The sequence below is a fragment of the Dama dama genome, chromosome 19, assembly GCF_033118175.1.
Source record: "Dama dama isolate Ldn47 chromosome 19, ASM3311817v1, whole genome shotgun sequence".
Taxonomy (NCBI): Eukaryota; Metazoa; Chordata; class Mammalia; order Artiodactyla; family Cervidae; genus Dama; species Dama dama.
This window is the reverse complement of record NC_083699.1, coordinates 68,500,617-68,519,815: the sequence shown is the minus strand read 5'-3', so window position 1 is coordinate 68,519,815 and position 19,199 is coordinate 68,500,617. Positions and strand designations below refer to the sequence as shown.

At 44.3% G+C, this 19,199-nt stretch overlaps 1 protein-coding gene across 1 annotated transcript in view; it reads right to left on the bottom strand.

Annotated features, from left to right (window-relative positions):
- Positions 1 to 341: 341 nt before the first annotated feature.
- KCNJ6 (potassium inwardly rectifying channel subfamily J member 6) overlaps positions 342 to 19,199 on the bottom strand; it is a 315,914-nt gene continuing 297,056 nt past the window's right edge. The window contains exon 4 of the mRNA XM_061167964.1: positions 342 to 667. Coding sequence (XP_061023947.1) covers positions 342 to 667 — 326 coding nt within the window. The remainder of the gene's footprint in view (positions 668 to 19,199) is intronic.

Sequence of the window (19,199 nt, the reverse complement as noted above, 5' to 3'; positions counted from 1 at the left end):
TGCACTCTTTTGAGTGATCTGCTATTTTACAACACATGCAGGGGAGTAGCGTAAATCTCTGATCAGATGTGCCCTATCCCGGGAGGAGACCAGGCTGGGACCACAAATGAGGGCATATGACACCTTAACCCAATCTGCAAGCTACCTTGTCAATCTGAATTAACTGAGAGGGCAGGTAGATATTTTACACCTTGAAGATTTGTTTCCTGGTAATGCCAAACTTAAATATAAGGAAAGAACAGAGGAAGAGACAGAAAAGAAAGCGAATGAGAGACAAGAGAAGGTTGCGGGGGGTGGGGGCGGGGGTTGGAGGGGAGAAGGGGTGGCCCCGGGCCCGGGGACTAAACTTTGGATTCATTCTCTAGGTTTGCCACGTCACCATTCCTCTCTGTCTGCTCCTCAGGGCTCTTGTCCTCCTCCTCAGTCTCCAGTTCCGCGTGTTGGTTGAGTTTGCTGGAGACAGACCAGCTCAGGGGCAGCTCGGCCCTGCTGGCCAGCTCGGCCAGCTCTTTGGCACTGAGAGATGGGGTGCTGGTCTCGTAGGTTTCGTGGAAGCTATTGTAGTCGACTTCGTAGAACCCGTCCTCCAGCGTCAGGACGGGTGTGAATCGGTACCCCCAGAGGATCTCACTGGTGATGTAGGAGCTGCGAGCCTGGCACGTCATCCCTGCAGAGAGGAGAGCAGAAGCATTAGTGTGTGTGTGTGCACGTGCGCGTGCGTGTGCGGGCTTCCCACTGACCAGGGGACTCAGGGAGCTGGGCAGTACTGCTGCGTGTAGTGTTGAGACTGCAACCTGCATAGGCTGTTGTAACAGGGAGGAACAGATCTGACTCCATATTTTATCTGCTTCCTTTAACCTTTGCACTCTGTCGCTTTTGCTGCAACTTACGAATGTTGCCTATAGCCTGAAATACACAGGAGAGCCCATTTTCAAAGTTCTGACCTTTGAAGGTACAACACTGTCCTATTCGTACAGAGATAAAAAGTTGCAGAACAGAGAATAACATTTGTCTGGCTGGAGTTTACAGGAAGGTCATGACCTGAACTATGTGGACAGCTGCAAGAAGAAAGGATTCCCCCTCTGAGAAGTTTGATGCTTTTGAACTGTGGTGCTGGAGAAGACTCTCGAGAGTCCCTTGGACTGCAAAGAGATCCAACCAGTCCATCCTAAAGGAGATCAGTCCTGAATATTCATTGGAAGGATGGATGCTGAAGCTGAAGCCCCAGTACTTTGGTCACCTGATTCAAAGAGCCAATTCATTGGAAAAGACCCTATTTCTGGGAAGGATTGAAGGTAGGAGGAGAAAGGGGTGACAGAGGATGAGATGGTTGGATGGCATCACTGACTCAATGGATGTGAGTCTGAGCAAACTGCAGGAGATAGTGTAAGACAGGGAAGCCTGGCGTGCTGCAATCCATGGGGTCCCAAGGAGTCAGACATGACTGAGCAACCGAGCAATGACAACCATACACCCTCCCCTTTTAATAAAAAAGGAGCCTGAAGTCTAACTCAGGTAAGATGGTTCTTTGGGACACTAGTCCACCATCTTCTTGGTTTGCTGGCTTTCCAAATAAAGACAACTCGTCTCTCGATTTACTGGCCTGTTGAGCAGTTCAAGCTTGGACTCAGTAACAGTACCACAACTAAGGAGGTGTGTTTCTCGTCACAGACGTCTAGGATGCTACTATATGCATGTGCTCTCCTGCAGGGTCCTAGGGAGCAAGGTGAGTGTTCTGGTCCACAGCAGGCAGTGCTTACCTGCGAGGTCACAGGAAGTCATGTGTGCACACGCACACAGGTACACACTCATATGGTCATGCCTTGTCCACGTTTTGCTCCAGATTCACCTGAGGTCATGACAGGGATCTGACATTGCTTTCAGAGGCTTTGCCTGAGTCCTACTGGGATTTGAGTGCTCTAGCCACAGACTTAGAATGAAAGTTGACTTATGAACTACACTTATATGCCCTTAAGCTGGAGGCCATGGATTAGTATTGCTCTCCCAAGTCCTTGACACATAGGCCATGACAGTGGTTCCCCAAATAAGGCTGTAAGGGAAACCCATCCGTTTGTACTTTCCCTGGGACTAGTGGAGATGCCTTTCGGCTTATGCAATAATATAACAAAGTTGCTCCCACCTCACCCGCCCTTCCTGCTTACAGACAAGAAAATTTTTCTAATTTGCACAAAAATGCCATTCGAGATACTGGCAGCCAGGAGTCAGGAGTGGCTTTCTTTTACATGTGAAAAGGCAGAACAAGGGAAATCCCACCTGTTATCTTAGGAAAGAAAACAAGGCAACAGGCTTGGGGTGAAATAGGGGAATGTCATTGGTGCATTTTTCCACCCCCACGAGGTCAAAGAATTCTTTTATGAAACTTCTTAGGAACGGGAAGCCTTCATTGAGCCATCCCTTCAGGACTGATTTTCCCTCTAGCTCAGTAAGCTCAGTGCTAAAAGCCCATCCTGTTTTTAGGGGCCCATGAAAACTTTTATTTTGCTTTAAAGTCAGAAGGAAAAAAAAAAAGAGATTTCAGGTAGAGAAAATATTAATATATTCATCTTTAAATAAAGTATAGTACATATTTAATGGACATGAGTTTGAGCAAACTCCAGGAGATACTGAAGGACAGGGAAGCCTGGCGTGCTGCAGTTTATGGGTCGCAAAGAGTCAGACACGACTGAGGGACTGAGTGACAAACAACAGCAACAGCATATTACATATTATCTGTGCATGCATGCTCAGTCGCTCAGTCATGTCTGACTCTTTGCAAGCCCATGGACGGTAGCCCACCAGGCTCCTCTGTCCATGGGAGTCTCCAGGCAAGAATACTGGAGTGGGTTGCCATGCCCTCCTCCAGGGGGTCTTCCCAACCAAGGGATCGAACCCAAGTCTCTTGAATTAGAAGCGGATTCTTGACCACTGAGCCACCAGGGAAGCCCTCATTACATATCATATGGAGTAGGTTATATACTTCGTACATATTATATCATGTAATTCTATAAAAAATAATCAAACACTTAAAAAATGGAATACAGAGACCATGAAGGTGAAGCTCCGTAGGACTCATGATATTCCTACTGCCTCCTTATGTTCATTCATCCAGGGGAGCAACCAGTCACTCATATATTGTCCGTCAGGACAGTTAATAACATGCATTAAGCAATTGCTTTATGCTGAATGCAGTTGGGGTAAGGAGAATAGGACACAAGTATGTTTTACCCAGAAGGGTTCAGATCTACAAAATATTCCCACAGCAGGGCACTGGCTCCTCATGGCTAGAAGAAGAAAATGGTCCTAAGGATCGGGACTTAAGGAGGCAGGGACTAAAGGACCGACCCGCTGCAGCTGGCAGAGTCTGAGCCCACACAGTCCTCATTTAGCCCTTTGCTCTTCCTCCAAACTGAATGCCACTCTTCTTCAATGTTTTCCTGACTCGCCAATGACTCGCCCCTCACCCCCATACCTCGAAAACAAGTTTACAAGGCTACTAGGACTTGCAAAGCAAAAAACAACAGCATCTTTTTTTGATTTTTCAAAGAACGTTTCTATTTGGAGTTACTGACTCCTTAGCTGTGTTTGGGAGTCATGGGGGAAGGCAGGTGATGGCAGGGTTATATGTGCTCAAAGTGAGACACAGACAGGAAGTCAAGAGGAAAGATGATAAAACAACTGTAACTTTTCTTCCCCTAAAGGAAGCATATGTTTATTTTAACATGACTAGAAAACAGAGACAGGCACATAAAATAATATCTACCCAGATTTTCATTTCTGGTTATGTAAATAGCCAAATGGAACTAGAAATTAGAAATACAATGATTAAAGTTAAACTCTATATGTTAAATTTATGTTAAACTCAATTGGCTTCACATCTGATTGGAACTGGCTGAAGAGAGAATTAGAAACTTGAGATACAGGTATGAAGAAACAATGCAGGAAGCAGCCAAGAGGATGTCCTTGGGAGTGATGGGGAACGGACCTCTGAAAACCCTCTCCTCCATGAAGGCAACGAAGACATTGGCAGAAATTGACAAGACAAGCTCTTCAAAACTCTGTAAATGAACTTCAGGAGTGTTTGTTCAAGAAAAATGGCGGAACTCAGTAAGAACCCTGAGCCTTGTAAAGTTTCAATGTCTCCCTGCTCAGTTTATGTTGGCCTTAAAACCAATAGCCTGAGCTTCCCCTGGGGGCTCAGTGGTAAAGAATTTGCTTGCCAATGCAGGAGACATGGGTTTGACCCCTGGTTCAGGAAGACCCCATTTCTGAGGGGCAACTAAGCGTGTGAGCCACAGCTTCTGAAGTCTGTGCATTCCAGAGCCCATGGTCTGCAACCAGAGAGGCCACCACAATGAGAAGTCCATGCACTGCACCCAGAGAGTGGCCCCTGCCTGCTCCAACTAGAGAAAAAGCCTGGGCAGCAATGAAGACCCTGCATGGACAACAATTAAAAAAAACAAAACCAACAAACCCAGCAGCCGGCAATTGTGGTGCCAAAGAGCAGCTAGCAACTCCTGGAGGAGGGGAACAGAATTGGAGCTCTTTCAAAGTCTTATGTTCAGAACTGTCATTATTTGAAGTTTCTAGCAGTTCCCTAGAAAGCCCCATTCACAAAGCATGTCTCTATTTTGGGCACAGATCTTGCCCAATGAAAATAGTCTTTTTCCTTGGGTCATTTGTCAAAAGCAACCAATGGCTAAATTTTGTACTCACCTTCCCCCAAATACATATGTTGTTCCAACCCCCAGAACCTCAGATTGTGGCTGTATTTGAAGAGAGAATCTTTAAAGAGGTAATTAAATTAAAATGAAGTCATGTGGGGGTGTCCTAATGCACTGTGACTGGTGTTGTTACAAGAAGAGGAGATTAGTTATACTGACAAGGACAGAGGAAAGACTACTTGAGGACACAGGGAGAAGATGGCCACCTTTATCCACAGACTGAGCAGAGAGCAACCAACCTTGCCAGCACCTTCCTCTTGAATGACAAGCCTCCAGAATTATGAGACAGTGATTTTCTGCTGTTTAAGCCTCTGTCTGTGGTGTGTTGTGTTGTTAGCCCTAGCAAATGGATGTGCTTATTGAATTTCAGTGGGATAGTCAAATACATTTTCATAGCACCACTTTAATAAGATTTTGTTATTGTTCAGTCATTCAGTCATGTCCGACTTCTTGCAACCCCATGGACTGCAGCATGCAAAGGCCTCCCTGTCCTTCACTATTTCCCAGAATTTGCTCAAACTCATGTCTATTGAGTTGGTGATGCCATCCAACCATCTCATCCTCTGTCATCCCCTTCTCCTCCTGCCCTCAACCTTTCCCAGCATCAGAGTTTTTTCTAATGAGTTGGTTTTTCAAATCAGGTGGCCAAAGTATTGGAGCTCCAGCATCAGTCTTTCCAATGACTATTCAGGCTTTATTTCCTTTAGGATTGACTGGCTTGATCTCCCTGCAGTCCAAGGGACTCTGAAGAGTCTTCTCCAGCACCACAGCTCAAAAACATCAATTCTTCGGCATTCAGCCTTCTTTATGGTCCAACTCTCATGTCTGTACATGACTATTGGAAAAACCATAGTTTTGACTAGATGGACCTTTGCCTTGTTTTCAAAGTGATGTCTGTGCTTTTTAATAGGCTGTTATAGCTTTTCTTCCAAGGAGCAAACCTCTTTTAATTTCATGGATGCAGTCCCCATTTGCAATGATTTTGGAGCCCAAGAAAATAAAGTCTGTCACTGTTTCCATTTTTTCCCCATCTATTCGCCATGAAGTGATGGGATCAGATGCCATGACCTTAGTTTTCTGAATGTTGAGTTTTAAGCCAGCTTTCTCATTCTCTTCACTATGGAGTGTAAACTAGATAACTAGGGGAAAGCTGCTGTCTATAGCGCAGGGAGCTCAGATCTGTGCTCTGTGATGACCTAGAGGGGTGGGGTGGGGGTGGGAGGGAGGGAGGATCAGAAGGGAGGGGAGATATGTAAGCATAGAGCTGATTCACGTTGTACAGCAGAAACAAAACAGTGTAAAGCAACTCTCCAATTTAAAACAATGACTAAGTGAGATTTAAACAAATGCTCATGGATGCTTTCCCAAGTTTTATTCACCTTTTGGTGTCCTAATTCACTGTAGAAGAGATTAAAAAAAAAAAGAATATTAATGTATTTGTCTAACAGTATTAAAAAGTATTTCCAGTGTAAGCCGTGAATTTTCATTTCCTTCAGAAAGATCCCTGTCTTACATATTGACGTTGGTCCCAGTCCATTCTTAGAAAAAATGTAATTTTTACTTATGTTGAAAAAATAACCAAATAAAACCAACTAAATGGAGCTGCCAAAATTACGTCAGTGTGTGACGATGGAGCCCTTGTGATTTTCAGTGTCACTGAACTCAGTGAAGTGTGACTGACTCTGAGAACAATTTTTCATGGATTTTGTCTTAGACTTTGGAATGAGCGTGAGCAGAGGATGCAGAATTTTATTTGTTTAATAAAGAAGATGGAACATGAAAAACATACAAATATTGTCAACACTGATACAGGAAAATGGGAATGATAAATGTATATGTACCAAGCAGGTAAATGTTTAGATACTACGTATCTAACGTATCATTCGTGGGCTTCCCAGATTGCTCAGTGGTGAAGGATCCACCTGCCAAGCAAGAAACCCCAAGTGGGTTTGATCCCTGGGTTGGGAAGATCTCCTGGAGGAGGGCATGACTATCTACTTCAGTATTCTTGCCTGGGAAAAGCCATGGACAGAAGAGCCTGGTGGGTACAGTCCATGGGGTCACAAAGAGTCAGACACGACTAACAACAACAACAAATCTATGCATACATAGAAACAATAAAATAAGAGGAGCCTTTCTTGAATCCAGAAAAAAAGAAGATTCAATCAGTGTATGCAGTTGTGTTTGTTTTTTGTATAAGAAAGATCACTACATTGTCCTGAGGTAGGTTTCTTAAGCGAGTGAAGTAATCTGTGGAAAACGAGATGCTTCTTTTGTCAAAATGAACAAAACCTGAAAAATCTGATCTCCAAGTTGGGGGTCACAGCCTTTACTCTGGGCTGTTTTGCTGTTTGCATTTCTAATTCTTTTTTTTTTTTGCATTTCTAATTCTTATGCCTGTATTTGTGCTGTTTGCTTTATCTTGAATGCCTTGTCTTTAGCGGCATCTTGCTCGTCTTATCAGAGCCGATTTATTGTCTCCTTTTCTATCTCCTCAGGGACTGACGGGCTTCCCTGGTGGCTCAGCTGGTAAAGAATTCACCTGCAATGCTGGAGACCCCAATGCAATTCCTGCGTCGAGAAGATCGGCTGCAGAAGGGATAGACTACCCACTCCAGTATTTTGGGGCTTCCTGGTGGCTCAGCTGGTAAAGAATCCACCTGCAATACGGAGACCTGGGTTTGATTCCTAGGTTGGGAAGATCCCCTGGAGAAGGGAAAGGCTACCCACTCCAGTATTCCTGGAGAATTCCATGGACTGTATAGTCCTTGGGATCACAAAAAGTAGGAAACAACTGCCCAACTTTCACTTTCACTTTCACTGGGACTGACTCCTCTTGAATTAGAACTAGGAACCCAGGGCTAGCGGGACAGACAGTACGGAGACATCCCCTCCCAGCCTTCTCACAGCTTCTGCAGCTCAGGCTAAGCTTCTGGGTTCCTTGTCATCTGGTGTCCTTGTCGGATGGTGAATGCCTCGGGGTTTCACCATCTTTTTTATTTGCATACCATTTAGCAAGTTCTTTAATGTAGGAGGTTCCTCCCAAATACCTGTTGTTAAGTGAGGAGGATGGACCTAAGGAACGCTAGAGAAGTGTTGATTAGAAATGTCTGACATGTATCATTAAATTAAAAGATGGCTCGTGGTCCTTAGAAAAGAAAGTGGGAGATTTCTGCTTCCTGCCTTGTGTCAGATTACCTGCGAAGGACTCTCAGTTACAATGTGAACTAGATACCAGAAAATTACAAACACTTTAATTTTATCCAAAATAAGTTCAATAAAAAGTAAGGGATGGGATTTCTGGGCTTGGTGAAGATGGAGTCAGTTCTGCCTTTCCTTCCCATTGCTTACACCCAAGACTTCTGGACAAAATACAAAATGCAGCCACCTGCAGACTCTGGAATGTTACCACTAGGGGGACGATAAGGGTTTAAAACTCAACATTCAAAAAACTAAGATCATGGCATCCAGTCCCATCACTTCATGGCAAATAGATGGGGAAACAATGGAAACAGTGACAGATTTTATTTTCCTGGGCTCCAAAATCACAGCACATGGTGACTGCAGTCATGAAATTAAAAGATGTTTGCTCTTTGGAAGAAAAACTATGACAAACTTAGCATATTAAAAAGCAGAGACATTACTTTGCCAACAGAGGTCTGTATACTCAAAGCTGTATTTTTTTCCACTGGTCGTGTATGGATGTGAGAGTTGGGCTATAAAGAAAGCTGAGCACTGAAGAGTTGATGCTTTTGAACTGTGGTGTTGGAGAAAACTCTTGAGAGTCCCTTGGACTGCAAGGAGATCCAACCAGTCCATCCTAAAGGAAATCAGTCCTGGGTGTTCCTTGGAAGGACTGATGCTGAAGCTGAAGTTCCAATACTTTGGTCACCTGATGCTAAGAACTGAATCATTGGAAAATACCCTGATGCTGGAAAGATTGAGGGCAGGAGGAGAAGGGGGTGAGAGAGGATGAGATGGTTGGATGGCATCACCGACTCAATGGACACGAGTGTGAGCAAGCTCCGGGAGATGGTGAAGGACAGGGAGGCCTGGCGTGCTGCAGTCCGTGGGGTCGCAAAGAGTTGGACACGACTGAGTGACTGAACCAGCAATACTGTGTAACATAATATGTGACATACATTATTTTGTACTTATCAAGTACTATATTTTAAAAAGGGCTTCCCTGGTGGCACAGATGGTAAAGCATCTGCCTGCAATGCAGGAGACCTGGGTTTGATGAGTAATCCCATTTTTTGTTGTAGTATTAGCCTGCTTATCTTTTGTGCAAGGGCCCTTCTTGTTCTGTGTTTTCAAAACTGTTTTTTTTTTTTTTTTCCCTTGAAGAATAGTTGATTTACAATGTGTTAGTTTCAGGTGTACCACAGAGTGATTAAGTTATATGTGTATGTATTCTTTTCAAAGTACTCCCCAACATGGTTTATTACAAGATACTGAATAATTCCCTGTGCTATAGAGTAGGTCCCTGTTGTTTGTATGAACTTATTCTTTTTATTTAAAGAATTGGAAACAGTAAAAAAGAATTGTGACATAATCTAATCTATATAATTCTACTTTGTACTATCATTTCTGGGCTTCCCTGTAGCTCAGCTGGTGAAGAATCGGCCTGCAATGCAAGAGACCCTGGTTCAATTCCTGGGTCAGGAAGATCCACTGGAGAAGGGATAGACTACCCATTCCAGCATTCTTGGGCTCCGTTGGTGGCTCAGATTGTAAAGAATCTGCCTGCAATGCGGGAGAGTTGGGTTCGATCCCTGGGTTGGAAAGATCCGTTGGAGAAGGAAATGGCTACCCACTCCAGGATTCTGGCCTGGAGAATCCCATGCAGTGTACAGTCCATGGAGTCCCAAAGAGTTGGACTGTCATTTAAATGTTTCCAAACATCTGTTGGCTCAAAATGGCTATAATGATTTTCTTGAAGCTATCCTGTTCTCAGAACTGTTAACCACTATTTTTTCGGGTCATATTTATTAAATGCAATCTATGTGCTAAGTCCTAGCCTCAAGGGACTGACAGTCCATCTTTTTATTCCTGTAGCAGTTCAGCCTCAGATATTCTGACTGGGACTTTTGGAAGTGGTGACCCTGGCCTGAAGACCAAGGGCTCATGAAGACCGACAACCGACTGGATGCCTGGGGCTTTGGGAATGTATGGTTGGGATGGGGAGGGAGGTTTGGTACCACTGGGGCCTAACCTCCATTCCTGTCTCCTCGGCTCCATGTTCTCGCTGGTGGAGTTAAATGGAAGTGCGTGATTGTGTTTGCCACCTTTTAACTAACTTGTCATGCATTTTTGTTTCCTTGACAGTGAGTCAGAAATTAGGTCTCTGTAGAGTAGAATGCCACCTACTCAGCCTCCTTGACTGCTTTCTGTGCAAGTAAGCCTGGGAGATGCCACCACTGAGAGTCAGCTTAGAGGAGGGTGAAATGAAGTCAGAGACGGGGATGCGATTGTAAGACTTTGTGCTCTGAAGGGCAGTCTCCATTTCTCTTATTCTGCACTATCATGTCACTGTCATCCTCTTGGAACACCCCTAAGTGGTTGCTCTGAGCTGGGGCTTTCTCAAGGCCTTTACCTTGTTTATTTCATTTAATCCTCATACCAACACCATGAGCAGGTGCTGTTACACTATTCTTGTTCTACAGATGAGGAAACTCAGGAGTGGAGCCCACTCATGTCCCATCCCTGGGGAATCTGGCCTCACCATCTCAAGAAAAACAGCTGGACATTGACATTACAAGACAGCATGGAGGCCAGCAGGGTCAGAGGAGGAAGGGTCTCTTGGCGTGTTCTTAGGTCAGGCAAGCCTTTAACTGTGCTTGAGAAGGCTGCTGGATTTCTGCCAAATCTTGTCACGTCTAAGTTATTTCCCCAAAACCCAAATGGGTAGGTGTGTGTGTGTGTGTATATGTGTTTGTGACTTAAAAAAATTATTGCACTTAATTTTTCTACTGAGAAATTCTCTGGTGTGTGTTAGTCGCTCAGTCATGTCTGACTCTTTGTAACCCCATGGACTGTAACCCTCCAGGCTCCTCTGTCCATGGGATTCTCCAGGCAAGAATACTGGAGTGGGTTGCCATTTCCTTCTCCAGGGGATCTTTCTGACCCAGGGATTGAATCTGGGTCTCCTGCATTGTAGACAGATGCTTTACCGTCTGAGCCAATCTCTGGTTAATCTTCTAAAAGTTGAACTCACTTGGAAGTGAATAGAAACGGCCCATCTTTTTGGTGGTGTTTCCTTCCTTGAGTAAGGCGGTGTTAGGGTGAGGAGTTGACAAGGAAGCAATGCTTGGTGGTGGTGTTGAAGCAAGCCCGAAAACCAGGAAACCAAGCTGAGGCCCAGATAAGGGATCTAAAAGCCCTGAGCCACCATGGGTCTGGCTCTGCAAGATGGAGATTTAGGAGGCAAAGCCCTATTTTTAGATTCACGGTGACAAATAATGACAAGAGACATTTCATGTAGAATAGCAATACGATGAAAGCCATCCTCAAGAGAGATCCCTGAAAAAAGCCAGAGGTACTCACTCAGTAGATAGAAAATACATCACAAAGGCCCAGAGAATGTGATTCCAATGAAATAAGATGGATTTGAACCACCCTCGCCGCTTTGGAATTCTGTAAAGTAAATCTAAATTGCCAGTGCTCAGAAACAGAGAATTAACTGCTGACATTTTGCCTTTTTTATTTCAAATACCAGGCTGTATGATGCAATGTTTTCCTTGACTCTTGTTTCTCATTCTAATAAACCTGCACTGAACTAGTGCGGTAATAAAGTTCTCTGCACTAATGTTTATAGGTCTTCGCGTGGAGAATGATGTTGGTGATTTACCAAGGCCAGTGTCAAAAAAGGAGCAGAATAATCTTGCCGTAATAGTGGTTTTACTTCAGGAGGCTCAGCCAATTGCTGATCACTTAAATAACAAGTCCTGCCTTATGTTCAGGTTAAAAATACCTTCAGTAAACAGTTGTGCTTTTTCTGTTAGTGAAATATTAGACAGCCAGTGAAGTTCATCTCTAGCTGCACAAAAAAATATTGAAGTGTGCATTTAAAAAAATTTCTTAAAAAAGACATTCTACATGTGTACTCCGAATTCTGCTTTCACCAAAGTAGCTGACAAATTCATAAATCAAGTATTGAATTAAGTAATATACATTATTTACTTAGAGTGCTTATGTGTAGTCACTTAGGAATGTGTGACTCTTTGCCACCGAGTGGACTGTAGCCCACCAGGACCCTCTGTCCGCAGGATTCTCAGGCAAGAATACTGGAGAGGGTCTCCATGTTCCACTCCAGGGGATCTTCCTGACCCAAGAACTGAACCCATGTTTTATGTGTCTCTTGCATTGCAGGCAGGTTCTTTACCCGCTGAGCCATTGGGGAAGCCTGTTTATTATATGCCAGGCATCAAATGCTTTGCATTCGTCAATCAATAACATCTTACAACAACCCTCTTAGGTGGGGGTGATGCTACGATATCTATTTTACATAGAAGCGAACTAAGACAAAGAGAGGTTAAATAACTTTCCTGGGCCACAGTTTTATGGACTGAACTGTACGCCTCTGAAACGCCTCTACTGAAGCCCGCACCCTCTTACGTGACTCTGTTTGGAAATAGGAACTTTAGAGAGGCAATTAAAGTTAAACGAAGCCATCTAATCCAAAAGAAATGGTGTCCTTTTGGAGGAAGAGACTCCAGAGAACTTTAGTCTCTTTCCACCTGTGCTCAGAGAGGAGGCCACGTGAGGACACAGCCAGAAGGCGGCTGTCCCCAAGCTGAGAAAGAGGCCCCACCAGAAACTAACCCTCTTGGCTCCTTGCTTTAAAACTTCCAGATTCCAGAATGGTGAGAAAATAAAATTTCTGTTGGTTAAGCCATTCAATCTGCAGTATTTTGTTATGGCAGCCCTAACAGACTAATACCAGTGGGTCATTAGTGGAACCAAAGTTCTAATTTAAGGAGTCAGTCTCTAGAGCCTATATAGTCAACTGCCACACTGTTATATCTGCTTATTAAAAGAGGGATTATGTGTTCATTGTGATGTTTATAACTCCTCATGCATGCGAGCATGCTCAGTGGTGTCCGATTCTTTGCCACCTCATGGACTGTAGCCCACCAGGCTCCTCGGTCCGTGGGAGCCTCCGGGCAAGAATACTGGAGTGAGTTGCCATTTCCTCCTCCAGGGGATCTTCCCGACCCAGCAATCGAACATGCCTCTCTTGTGTCTCCTGAATTGGCAGATGGGTTCTTTACCACTAGCACCACCTGGGAAGTCCTGTAACTCCTATATGTGCCTTATACTTAAATTTACAAAATAAAATGGAGTGTGGCTGAATCATCATGGCCAGAGGATGCTGCCGTTGGGTGTTGTAACTTAGTTGCCAACAAATACCTACTTGTCATTTATCTTTCCCACTATATCTTCCATTTTTTTCCCCCTACCAGCTCTCCTAAGCCTGTCCATCTGGAGCACTGGCTACCAGTTCCAGAACGTTGCTTGGAGACATTAAGCAACCGTGATTCTTTTTGAAAGAAATCATGAGATAGCCTCAAATCAAATCACAAACTGTAGAATTCTTCTTCAACCTCTCCCACTCTGTATGTGTGTCTCTTCTCCAGCAGTTCTGGGCTCCCAACAATCTACGCATTTATCACTGGCTCTTTCCTATAAGCACACAAAACAGTTTGGGAATGATGACACCCATAAGGGGGCTTCCCAGGGGGCGCAGTGGTAAAGAATCCACCTGCCCATGAAGGAGCCATAGGAGATGCGGGTTTGAGCCCTGGATCAGATAGATCCCCTGGAGGAGGAAACGGCATCCACTCCAATATTCTTGCCTGGAAAACCCCATGGACAGAGAAGCCTGACGGTATTGCAAAGAGTTGAACATGGCTAAGCGGCTGAGCACACACACGCAAGTCTGCTGAGCATTTGTTTGTACAAGACTCAGCCATCAAAGCAGAGGACCAGACACCCTTCCAGCTGAAACAGAAAAAGCCCTGTGACTTGGCGGGAAAGCCCCAGCATGTACCAGTAGAGAGTGAACCAATCAAAGACTGCCAAATGCACTTGAAGGCCAATCAGAATGCTTCCCCACTTCCAAAAATTCTCCAATAGAACACTTGCCAATCAAAGACAGTCTTGACATTTCTACCTTTTACTCTGTAAAACCCATGAATTTCTCCGGGAAGGAAACAGATGGTAGCAAACTATTAATATCCCCTATAATCTGAAGAAACTACTTTTTGTTAATAGTACAGGTGTTCTTTGTACTGTTGAAACCTATGAGGTGAGATTAAAAATCATAATTCTTTTAAATCTTAAGCTATTCCCACTAGTGAAATCCAAGTACAGAGTTTCAATTTATTGAATTCATCCTTTTTTCTATGCAGCCATGTTATCTGTTAAAATTTTTTCCCCTCTACATTCTTTTTTTAAATTGAAGTATAGTTGCTTTATAAAGAAAGCTGAGGGCTGAATGCTTTTGAAATATGGTATTGGAGAAGACTCTTGAGAGTCCCTTGGACTGCAAGAAGATCCAACCAGTCCATCCTAAAGGAGATCAGTCCTGGGTGTTCATTGGAAGGACTGATGCTGAAGCTGAAACTCCAATACTTTGGCCACCTAATGTGAAGAGCTGACTCATTTGAAAAGACCCTGATACTGGGAAAGATTGAAGGTGGGAGAAGAAGGGGACAACAGAGGATAAGATGGTTGGATGGCATCACCGACTGAATGGACATGAATTTGGGTAAACTTCGGAAGTTGGTGATGGACAGGGAGGCCTGGCATGCTGCAGTCTATGGGGTCTCAAAGAGTCGGACATGACTGAGCGACTGAACTGAACTGATAGTTGCTTTATGATGTTGTATTAGTGAAAGTTGTTCAGTGGTGTCAGACTTTGAGACCCCATGGACTGTAGACCACCAGGCTTCTCTGTCCATGGGATTCTCCAGGCAAGAGTACTGGAGTGGGTTGCCATTTTCTCTTTCAGGGGATCTTCCCGAGGCAGGGATCAAACCTGGATCTCCTGTATTGCAGGGGGATTCTTTACTGTCTGAGCCAACTCTCTGCTGTACAATGAAGTGAATCAGCTGTAAGGATACAAATGTCCCCTCCCTCTTGTATCTCTCTCCGCCTTTCATCACCCCCCGAGTTTCGTCCATCCTACTCCCACTTCATCTCATATAACACAGTACTGAGCTCCCTGTGTTATATAGCAGCTTCCCACTAGCTATCTATTTTACTCATATCTGTGCATTGCATGCTCAGTTGCTCAGTCACATCTGACTCTCTGCGACCCCATGCACCGTAGTTCACCAGGCTCCTCTGTCCATGGAATTTTCCATGCAAGAATATAAGAGTGGATTGCCATTTCCTCCTCCAGGGGATCTTCTCAACTTAGGGACTGAACCCACGTCTCTTAGGTCTCCTGCATTGGCAGATGGATTCTTTACCACTGAGCCATGCGTAGTTATGTATACACGTCCATCCTAATCTCTCAGTTCACCTCACCCTCCCCTTCTTCCATGTGCCCACATGCATATTCTGTATGTGTCTCTATTCCTGCCCTGCAAATAGGTCTATCAGTATCATTTTTCTAGATCCCCCATATATGTGTAAATATGACAGCTGCTTTTCTCTTTCTGACTTACTTCACTCTGGGTCCATCCACATCTCTATTTGTTTCTAATTGTATTTCCTTTTAGGATTTGAATGATTTAAGAGGTTTAAAATTTCTTTTGAGAAAAGGATGACAAAAACAAATCTTAAATCATTCAAAAATAAGGTCAGTATAAAAAGGTATATTCAGAAAGGTCTCATTCCTACCTCTTCTTTTATCCCATTTCCACCTACTTCCTATGTGTAGCCATGTTCATTAGTTTCTGCTTTACCTCCTGTTTTCTTTTGTAAAATAAGCCAACATAGACATACAGACACTCTCATTTCTCATTTTGACCCTACGGAGGGCATGTATTTCAGAACAGGAAGCTGTATGATGATTTCCTTCTGCTAGAGTACTTTGGAATCTCTGGATGTGCTCATTTCTTATTATCACAGAATCCATAGGATCCTTAGTGGTACAGTGAAGCCGAACAACAGGGGCTGGAGGTAGACAGGCCCAGTTTGGCATCTGAGTTGCCCAGAGTCTCCTTGTGGCCTGGATAGGCTACTTAGCATCTCTTACTCCTCATCTGTCATAGCTGAGCCAATGATGACCAGAGTAGAGATATGAAGGCATCTATAAGAAATCTCAACATGGGGACTTTCCTGGTGGTACAGTGGCTAAGACATCCCACTCTGCATGCAGGGTGCCCAGCTTCCATCCTTGGTCAAGGAACTAGATCCCCCATGCTGCAACCAAGAGTTCACATAGAGCAACAAAAGATTCTGCATGGTGAAATAAAGACCCTGTGTGCTGCAGCTAAGACCCAGTGCAGCCAAATAAATAAAATAAAACAATAAAAAAGAAATTTCAACATGAAAGCCTTAACACAGAGTTCTGCCAGGGAAAGCACTGGAAATCCTCTTAGGTCCCTTCCTCCCTCTAGTCAAGTATAAAAGCTGATCTTTCTTGTAGAGTTAGCAGCGTTGATCAACAGCATTTGTCCCTTACATCAGGTGTTTTGTGGCTTGTTGATTTTTTATAAAGGGAATAAAAATCTTACAGAGAAAGATCTGGGAACAACATGCTTCATTTTCCTATGGGTTTACTTGATGCCTTATTATTCTCTGAACATTTCCAAATACCCTTTGATGCCTAATATTTGAAGAGTCACTCTTCTCTTCAAAGTGAAAAGTGTTAATGGCTCAGTCATGTTTGACTTTTTGCGACCTCATGGACTATAGCCCACCAGGCTCCTCTATCCATGGGATTTTCCAGGCAAGAATACTGGAGTGGGTTGCCATTTCCTCCTCCAAGGGATCTTCCTGACCATGTCCCCCATTATTTTGCATTTTCCAGGCAATGTCCTTAACTTTTAAGGTCAAGGACCCTTTTGGGAATCTTATGAAATCCATAGATCCTTTCTTAACAGTTTGCACATGATCAAGCGCTCTGGAACTGAAGCGGGTGGGATCCCAAGTTCTGACAAAACAAGGGGAAGTGAACAAAAACAAAACAAGAAAACCATTCTGGCTTTAGGGGAAGGTGTGTGCCTGCCGGTGAAGAGGAAGCGGTTTAAGGGAAAACAGAGAAGGGAGGGCTTAGTCAAACTCCACCTGGGTTGTAGGCAGCCCGTGTGCTTTCGCAGTAGCCAGGGCTCACCCCTCATGCGTGGGTGCTGAGTCATTTCAGTCGTGTCCGACTCTTTGTGACCCCGTGGACTACAGCCCACCAGGCTCCTCTGTCCACGGGATTCTCCAGGCAAGAATACTGGAGTGGGTTGCCATGCCCTTCTCCAGGGCATCTTCCTGACCCAGGGATCGAACCTGGGTCTCCTGCATTGCAGGCAGATTCTTTACTGTTTGAGCTACTGGGGAAGTATATGAGATGAGAAAAACTGAGGATGAGACTAAGTCTTATGACAATGTAACATCTGAAGGTGGAGAAGGATGAGCTTGCCCAGGATGTTAGGAGAGAGAGGGTGGTTAGAGAGATAGAAAGGCAGGAGAGTGGAGGGCGGAGAAGCCAAGGAGAAAAATGTTTCGGGAAGGGCAGGTGGTAAACAATGCGAAAAAAAAACAGATGAGAAAAACTGCCCCAAACTGAAAACTATATGTTGGATTTCAGACATGCTGGTCACTGTCAACTCAGTGACAGCTGATGGGTAAAGGAGTTAGTGAAGTGGGTTGAGACGTGGCCTTGAAGTGAGGAGGTGGGGTGGGTGAGTGAGTTTAGGAAAGTTTGTCAAGAATCCGACCCCAGAGATGAGGAGGGAAGGCAGTTGTTGGCCAGGGACGTGGAACTGAGTAATTTCTTGAAGACGTGGGACACCTGACCGCATTCAAATACTGATGGGAAAGGTTTTGAGAGGGCAGGGCTTGGTTTAAGTTGGAAGAAGAGGTAATCAGTGAACTTAACGATTCTGAGAGACGGATAAAGCTGGGATCTGAAGGTGAAGGGGCCCCTCTGTCCTCACTGTCCTTGGCTGTGGGTCCTGATGAATTTGTGATATGGGGATTTCTGTCTTGAAGTTCCTATTCTCTTTGTGAAGTAGGATGTGGGTGGGGGAAGATTTGAAATTTTCTGTGGAGAGCGGGAGAGTGGGCTAATCAGAGAAACAAAGACGGAATGAGACAGGAAGGTAATCATGAATTTATTGAGGCTATTTGTTGCTAATATTCCCCCTTCCTAAAAGGGCTCAGAGTTTTATTAGGTGCACCCCACCACGACAGCCCATGAACTTTGGGGTCCCCCTTGGCTTAAGCTTGTTACTACTATCCATTTTCTTAGCCACAGTCATTGATTCCAGGAGGCACAGGTGGTTCATTTAGTGGTTCCTGCAGGATGAATTTAAAGACCATTGTATCAAGTAATGGACAGAGGAGAGTCCCCGTTCACGAACCGCTGCACAGACAGCCCTGCTAGAGTGGAGGAGGGGGGCATCTTGAGGGACAGCTTAGATGCAAATTATCCACGTTTAAAGTGGGAAGTGATTGTTACCTTTTAACTGGCAAATTTAAGGTTTCTTTTTTCCTCCAAGGAAACAAAAACGCAGCTTAAGAGTTAATTTCAGTTTAGTTTAGTTCAATCGCTCAGTCGTGTCTGACTCTTTGCGACCCCATGAATCACAGCACGCCAGGCCTCCCTGTCCATCACCAACTCCCGGAGTCTACTCAAACTCATGTCCATCGAGTTGGTGATGCCATCCAGCCGTCTCATCCTCTGTCATCCCCTTCTCCTCCTGCCTCCAATCCCTCCCAGCATCAGGGTCTTTTCCAGTGAGTCAACTCTTCACATTAGGTGGCCAAAGTATTGGAGTTTCAGCTTCAACATCAGTCCCTCCAATGAACACCCAGGACTGATCTCCTTTAGGATGGACTGGTTGGATCTCCTTGCAGTCCAAGGAGCTCTCAAGAGTCTTCTCTTTTGAATTGTGGTGTTGGAGTTAATTTCAGTTGCAGAGAAAAGTCAGTTCTCTCTCTGCTTCCTGAGTGTTGCCTCTATAAAATTATAAACTCTCCTTGAACATGGTTTTAAAAGTTGGCTTAAAATTCTTAGAACACCTCCTTCTCAAACGAAACAAAAACTGACATTTATAACTTAAGTGCCTTCATCTTGGAGGGGAAAAAGCAGAGTCTGTGAGCCCAAGGATGCATTTTGGTGTTTACAAAGCGTAGGAAAGCTTGGGTGATTCTAGGACTCTGCACAGTTCAATGTAAATATCCTATTTCAACTGACTTGAAGATTCTAGTAAAACCAGACTTCCAAGTTTTGAGTTTGATAATTGGAACAATATAGACACATGGGGGTAGGGTTCAGAGAAATGAAGGATCTTTTTGACTGGTAAAGGA